At 36.5% G+C, this 8,072-nt stretch overlaps 1 protein-coding gene across 2 annotated transcripts in view; it reads right to left on the bottom strand.

Annotated features, from left to right (window-relative positions):
• The window catches only part of LOC107657684 (leucine zipper protein 2-like), a 144,598-nt gene that overhangs the window by 19,513 nt on the left and 117,013 nt on the right, over positions 1 to 8,072 (bottom strand). For both annotated transcript variants that reach the window (XM_016445882.1, XM_016445872.1), the window contains exons 8-9: positions 3,872 to 3,946; positions 3,458 to 3,625 (exon numbers count right to left, since the gene is read on the bottom strand). In XM_016445882.1, the coding sequence (XP_016301368.1) occupies positions 3,458 to 3,625; positions 3,872 to 3,946 (243 nt within the window). The remainder of the gene's footprint in view (positions 1 to 3,457; positions 3,626 to 3,871; positions 3,947 to 8,072) is intronic.

The following is an 8,072-nucleotide window of genomic DNA, read 5'->3' as shown; positions in this document are numbered from 1 at the left end:
ATATATATCATTATTGTGATGGGGGCCCTGCAGTAAGTCATAGCCCCGGGGCCCAGTGCGGTCTTAAAACACATCCACATAACGAGTAGATCAGACAAAAGGGAAACTGAACAGGCAGGAACTTAAATACAAGGGTAATTAATAGAACACAGCTGAACGGCATCATAATTAAACTAAACAAGGACAGGAAAATGACTAAATAAGGAAACACAGAAAGGCACATGAGGAGCAAAACACACAAAACACAGACCAGAGTCTGACATTAACATAGAGTAATTGCTAACAGGCAAATAGCACAAACACATAAATGTTATATGCAATTTAACAAGCTACAGCACATGGCATCTATCAACGGCTGTTAAATATGAAGTGACTATCATTTCAAACTGGCTGTTTGTTAAAACCTCACGCTGATGAATCTTTCAGCAGCAGGGACTAGTGTGTGCTGGCTGACAGTATAGGTTTTGCATGGCTGTTTGGAAAGGATTAAGGCTCATTACGTTCCCAACAGTTGATGAATAGGTACTGTAATGAAATGCTGAATGGGACACTGTATAGAGGACCAAAAGTCTTCTGCTCATCCACTTAAATTTGAGTGGTAGAAAATGATTTGTGCTTGAGAGACAACCTTAGACAGAATGTTTTACAATAACATGTTTAATCATAAAGGAACACATCTTGATTTTGGTGTCAGGGTTGACGTTTGTGTCAGGTTTCCATTGAAAGTCTTGCTGAAAGGTTCAAGGTGAGATATTTCAGACAAAGATTCTCAAATCAAAATAAATGTGACATGATACATATTTTTCCTTTCATGTCTTTATGGGTGTCTAAAGTTCAATTTTTTCTAACATTTTCTTTCTAAAAAATCAGCTTATTTGGCGGGTGGGGGTGGGGGGATCTTCTGTGGAGACTTCTCGCTTATGGACAAGTGTATTGGAGCATAATCAAAAAGCACTGCTCTGTCCTCTGGGTAGTGCATATAAGCATTAAGATTCTTAGCAACACTTGAGTCTGAGTGCTTCTGCGTCATGTAGGGGGAGAAAATAGAGGCATATTCTCCCACACTGCCTTCTAAATAAATCATGCACTGATAATGGTTTGTGGTCTCAGCAGTACTGTATGCACTGAGAGATTCCTTTCTTAACAGGTTGGATGACAGTATGCCTTTTGTGGATTATGGCATTTAACCCTTAGATTACAGTGTTGCCTCAAAGTAACAAACTCCTTTTCTTCACTTTACAATAGCATGATGCATATGAGATGACAATAAAATTGTTGAAGGAATAGTTCATCCCGAAATATCCATGTAACTCCATGCACTATATTGTAAGTGTTCTAAAGTCGTTTGATAACTCCAACAGAAATGTTTGATAAACAGAAATAAAAAGTCAGCATGAAATGAAAATTCACTATTGTGGAAATGCATGTTATAGTTAAAAGAAAGAAACAAAGAAAGAAAAAAGGTGATTATTGTGCTGATACACTCTTAGAAATAAAGGTACAAAAGCTGTCACTGGGGCGGTACCTTTTTAAAAGGTAGGCCTACATGTTTGTACCTATTACACTCTTAAAAATAAAGGTGCTTCAAAAGGTTCTTCAAGCGATGCCATAGAAGAACCATTTTTGGTTCCACAAAGAACCATTCAGTCAAAGGTTCTTTAAAGAACCATCTCTTTCTTATCTTTTTATAATCTGAAGAACTTTCTTTCGCCACAAAGAACCTTTTGTGAAACAGAAAGGTTCTTCAGATGTTAAAGGTTCTTTATGGAACCATTTAGACAAAAAGGTTCTTCTATGGCATCGTGAAGCACCTTTATTTTTAAGAGTGTAGGTTCTAATATGCATACTTTAAGTACTAATATGTACCTTTAAGGTACCAAAATGGACACTTTAGGTACAAACATGTACCTTTTGAAAAGGTACCGCCCCAGTGACAGCTTTTGTACCTTTATTTCTGAGTGTACTAGTAAAATAACACTTTATTTTGAGTCCACTTCAGACATTCTATTAACTAAAAGTAACTTTGCAACTGCATGTCAACTACCAGTCAGTAAAGTATTAGACTGTTTGCTTAATATCTTCTAACACTTCATCCTTTTCAAGGATTCAAAAGGATTCAAAGCGTTTATTGTCATATGCCCAGTGAGGAAAACAAGTTTCCCTGAGCAATGAAATTCTTACTTTGCTGTCCACAATGAATGCCAAGACAGTGCAAAACTATACACACACATACACAAACTATACACACATACATACACAATGTAAGAAACATAATAATAAAAACTATGCTGCAGTAGTAGAAATACAGACTATGTGTATCTATATATGCGAGTATAGAGTAGAAATATAGAATGTGAAAATAGAAATATAGACTATGTATATGGTATCTATATATATGATGAAACAATTTGGACCGTCTGTTCTCTGAGATAGATAAGTCCACTAGCTAGCTACCTGTTTAAGAGTCTAATAGCTGAGGGGAAGAAGGAGTTCCTTAATCTGGAAGTCCTGCAATTTACACTCCTGTACCTCCGTCCTGAGGGTAGGAGTGTGAACAGTCTGTGTTGGGGGTGGTGGGGTCTTTAATGATGGATGCAGCTCTTCTGTTCGGGGGGCTCTTCTTGGGAAGGGGGATGATGGTTGTGGTCTTGAAGCAGGTTGGGACGATGCTCTGACTGAGGGAGAGGTTGAAGATGGAAGTCGATATTTGAATATCGAATATTGAGTCGAACAACACAACAAGAGCAAACAACATTTACATTATCAAAGAACATTTTTATTGACTTCAGTCTAGACAGAGTTCAAGCACTCTCAAAAACTCCCATTGTAATCAATGAAGCTGTTTACAGTCTAAAATGAGTATCTTACTTTAGTACTTACATTCGTACATCTGCACGTTGTTGTTTCTGATGAGAGAATTCAGTCAGCGAGTGCGCACGGTGAACAAAACAGCGGCGTTTCAGCAATGGCTCATCTGAACGCCTCTGATTGGCCATTGCATTCATAAGCTCAACAGAATAATGTGTGATTGGTTAAAATGCGCAGCACTGTAAAAACGTGTATGTCTCTGGCTCTGTGCCAGCCAGCGAACGCATTTAGCAGCTGGTTATATGCAGCACTGAACGTTTTAATCACACTGGTGTGATTGTATCAAGTATAAAAATATTATTCGGCTATTTTTTGTCTTTTTGAAGCTGCATTCAAAATCCACTTGGCTCAAACATTTGAGGAGGCACGCCTCTGACTGCAGTGCCTATTCTAATTTTTTGTTCTACAGACAAAAAAGTAATTGAATAACTTTTTGAACTATCCTTTTAATGTTTGAAGGAAGGACTTCATGAATAAAACAAAATAAAAAGCCTATCTTGGTCATAACTATGTATGAAGGCCATTTAAAATCTATTTCTGTGCTTTTCCATCAAATTCTGAGAATGGCTTTTCCTCAGGGTGCCAGTACCTTTGCATGTGGCTGCTGAAAGGTGACTCTTGAATTGTTGGCCAGGGCAGAGTACCTCAACAGGTTGGTGGATGTGGCTGGAAATCTGTGTAAACTTCCTGTCTGGCTGTGTAGGACAGACGAGAAGCAGATATGCACGGTGTCCTTCAGGGCTTTCAGTTGTGACTCCTGCAACAAATTAAGAGAGACAATGCATGAGAGTAATAGGCAAATGTTTATCACACTGTCATCTTAACCTTCTGTCCTCAAAGCATTTATCTGTTCATTTGCTTCACAATGTCTGTCAAAATTGCAAAATCCCTGGCCTAATAAGATAATAGAATTCATTCTCAAAGTTTACATTTTAAAAGACAGCAAAAGAGAAAAACAGTAAACCTCAACTGGAATGATGAAACTGATCGGCTCCTGACTTACCTTATCCAGTGCTGCCTTCTCCAGTTCATCTTTGGCTACTTTGAGTTTATTCTCCAAGTTCATCAGTTGCTGACCCTGCACAGAAGAGGCATTGATCCTCTTATCATCTTACCAAACTGACATAAGCCTTAGTTCAAATTGTGTATTTATATTTAAAGTGGTTTCCAGAAGTCTAGAGATGCTTATATTTAGCATTTTTAATTTTAATAAATGTTTTTATTCAATGCATTTTTAATTACAAATGATATTATCAGCATAACAGTTTAAATGAATCGTTATTAATAACCATGGGTTTACAGAATGATTTAAAAATTATCTAAAGAGCATTTTGAGCTTCAATGGGAGAAGAATATGGTCAATGTAACACATTTACTTATTTGATTTGGCATAGAAAAAAAAAACAGAATCTTAAATATGTCTTTATTAAATATTTATTTTTGGACCTAATATTTCTCTGTTTTAAAAATCTTAAAATCCTAAATTGGCTGTTTATTTTAAGGTTTAAATTATATTTGAATCCTGCATTTCAATGTGGTCACAGACATTGTGGATAATGAGCAAAACTAACCAAAGAACCACAATTTCTTTTCTGCTAGACTTATCTTTAGATCTTTACAGATTTATTTATATATAATATATTTTGGGTAGCATGAACTCTACTGTGAATGCTTATATAATTGAGCGTGATGCTCTTCATTCAGGCAGAACTACATAATGACTTGCCCTGAGTATGTCATTAGTTTAGTTTCATAAATATTGCTATATGACTGTGACACTGTTTGTGCAGTCAACAACATTGAGATGTGAACAGGTGATACAGATTGCCCATCTGGGATGATTAGCACACGTTATCTGGGATATGAAAAGTAGCACACTTGGATATAAGAGAGAAATTCGGTATTCATATTTTACAGAATGAACTTGAAATGTTCACACAGTTTCTTACAGATGAGTAGTCATCTAAAATCTAACATGAACAGGCCATGATTTTGCATTTTCACAAGTTTGAATGTTCCTGAAAAAAAAAAAAAGAAAAGTAATTTAGTTTGTGCTAAAAAGCCATTCGTTTGTGAAAAGCTTTTTAGAACGAGGTGAAACCTTTAGAAACTGCTAAAGTATTTAGTTTTGAGCAAGAAATAAAATCAAATGTAAGACACATCAGTCTAAAGCAAAATAGCTCTTAGTGTTTTTCTCAGTGACTCAGTGGTTAATCATGTACATACATGGTTAAGTTAATACACAACAAAACACAAGTAGTTTAGAAGTGAAAATAAGATTAATATGGCTGGCTGGATAAACTAAATAAATCTTTAATATTTCATTTCGTGTTACATTATAAATGTACTTGTGACTCTAAATGAATGTTCATTGTTATGGCTGACAAATTTATATAATCGTGGGATATTTTGTAATGTGGTTTGTTTTCAATCACTATAATGTTACCATAATCACAGTAAATTGTGGAACATCCTAATTGCTAGTTAAGCAGCTGACAAAAAAAAGTATTCAAAGTATAATTAAAAGAAAGAACATTGCAATCATTCAGATTGTTTCTTATAACGAGCTATTATGCCATTGCCGTCACAATTTAATCTTCAATCTATTTGTAATTATTTTCACAGACTTCAAGCACAACAGAGAAGAGCCACCAAAGCGATGGATCACAAAATGGAATCTTAAACAAGAAAGGTCTATTGCCTCAGGAACCAAAGAGAACTGATGGTAGATCAGGTGTTAAAGTATAACTACTGTCAACTTTAGACCCAGGACTGGGTGGGTAACCTCAGGAAGACGAAAGGAACGATGCAAGAGGCAGAGGTTGAATCAAGGCAAAACTTAACTTTCTTTATTTTTTCTCTCTCTTAACCACTTCGTATTTGGTTGCTTCATGAACAGTGAGATCACGGTAGGCTTTCTGTGCTTCCCCAGTTAGGAGAGGGAGTAACAGGTTCGCCCAGTCTGCCTTGGGCCATTGCTCTCGTTGGGCCGCTTTCTCAAAGAGATCGAGGTAGGTTTCAACATCATCTTCTCTAGTCATTTTGGTCAAATAATCCTGTGGTCTCCTACCCTGTGCCTCGGTCCTTCTGCAGAGCTCGGTGACTGCTGCGTTCAGTGAGCCTGCACCTGAGGCTCCCTGTCAGAGGGAAAAAGGATCACACCTGTTGTTAGGAGCTATCCCTGGTCCTGAACAGCACACCTTGAGGCCTCCTCTGACGGTGCTCTCCGTGGTGCTGACAGTGGCTGTGTTGCTTTGTGAGACATTGCTGACGCCCCACACTACTATACCAAGCAAATGCTAATGCTTTATATCAATAAGTTTTGGATAAACAGCAGTGCTGCACAATATGTAACAGTCTATGAATAATTTGACATATACATGTGCATAATTCAGGCACTTCACTCCAATACAACAATACATGATTGTGATAAATGGCAGCACTTTGAGCATAAGAAAAAAACATCTATTTAATTCTGGCTAGATCTGGGGAAAATACTTTGACAAAGCAGTCTTGCTCATTGTCCTTCTCTAGCTTTTTGCCGTGCTAGCCAAAGCCTCTGAATGTTCCTCCTTTGCTTCCCATTACTGAACAATGCCTCTTCAAACCTGCTCATACTTAAAAGGCAACTCTAGATATAAACTCTGAAAAGAAATGAATGTAAAAGGAGTAAGGATAATCTTCCTACATCGATCTTCCCTCAAACGGGGGAGGCAGAAATAGATGTACAGCCCGGATAAAAACACATTAGCAGAAGCTAAGCCCAGATTGGATATTGCTCTTTGAAAAAGTTTGCCATACATACACATGACATATTTTACAACACGTGTTAGCCTGTCTTCCCGATTAAGAAACAATAGTTTTAAAGTGATGCACTCTGTGTGAAAACCCAGTATTTATATGATGGTACCAAAGGGCAATGTGCTGGAAATATCAGCTGACATTTTCCCATCTAACACTGCAAATAAGGGAGGAAAGGTCAACCTGCATGGCAGGAAAGGTCACTGTTTTTACATGACTCGTCACTCTCATATCACATGAAAAGGTCAAACCATTCAATTAAAATGCACATATTACTCCTAATTTGTATTATTTTGGCCAAAAACACAGATTATCATTTTAGGATGGTGATATTCACATTGCTTTTTTTTTTTGCGTTTTCAAAAACATCTCAGAAGACAGTGTGGTTAAAAGTGGTTAAAATAACCCATTTTCCATGAGTGGTTTGTGGAAACTCTAAATGCCTGCATACTCCTAAAAGTAGTAAAACTAACTTCTAGCATTTGAATTTGACATTCTTTCTCTTCTGGTTAAAATTTATACAATACCGTTCCAATTATTATTTTTTTATATATAATGAATTCAGCATGGAGAAACAAAAGATGAAAAAAATGCTGTCATTTTGAACTTTCTATTCATCTAAGAATCCAGAAAAAAAAATCACAGTTTCCACAAAAATATTAAGCAGCACTTTTTTCAACACTGATAATAAGAAATGTTTCTTGAGCACCAAATCAGCATATTATGAAGGATCAAGTGATACTGAAGACTGGAGTAATGGCTGCTGAAAATTCAGCTTTTCCATAGCAGGAATAAATTGTATTTTAAAATATATTAAAATAGAAAACATTTATATTGAATGGTAATAATATTTCACGGTATTATACAATATTAAATTCTTAGCACAATTAAACTAAAACATCTGGTGATGTGTTCTGACTGACTGACATAGTAAACTGAATCAGAAATATCTTGTATATGGTTACAGTAACAAGACAACACACAATAGTAAGCCAAACAGGACCTTCTTTGAGCTTCAGAACTGTGGTCAGTACCGCCGCTCCCTATACCCAGAGTACGCAGTTTGCGTAGGGCACCAACTCCCAGGGGGGCACCAGTTGCTCAAAAAAAAACAAAAAAACTTTTGTTCTATATTAATATTAACATTAGGGCTGCACAATGAATCGCATGCGATATTTAATGCGCATCTTGTCAGTAAAACCGGTGTTCTGTAGATTTGTGCTACCCTGTCAGATTTTGCTACCTCCCATTAAAACAGTGGGTAGTACAATTCGACAACGAAAAATGCTACCTGTAAAATTATGGCTTATTAAAGGGGTCATATGATGCTGCTAAAAAGAACATTATTTTGTGTATTTGGTGTAATGAAATGTGTTTATGCGGTTTAAGGTTCAAAAAACACA

Source organism: Sinocyclocheilus anshuiensis, unplaced genomic scaffold, assembly GCF_001515605.1.
Source record: "Sinocyclocheilus anshuiensis isolate Anshui unplaced genomic scaffold, SAMN03320099.WGS_v1.1 scaffold2901, whole genome shotgun sequence".
Classification (NCBI taxonomy): Eukaryota; Metazoa; Chordata; class Actinopteri; order Cypriniformes; family Cyprinidae; genus Sinocyclocheilus; species Sinocyclocheilus anshuiensis.
The sequence above is the reverse complement of the archived record's forward strand: the minus strand, read 5'-3'. Positions and strand labels throughout refer to the sequence as shown.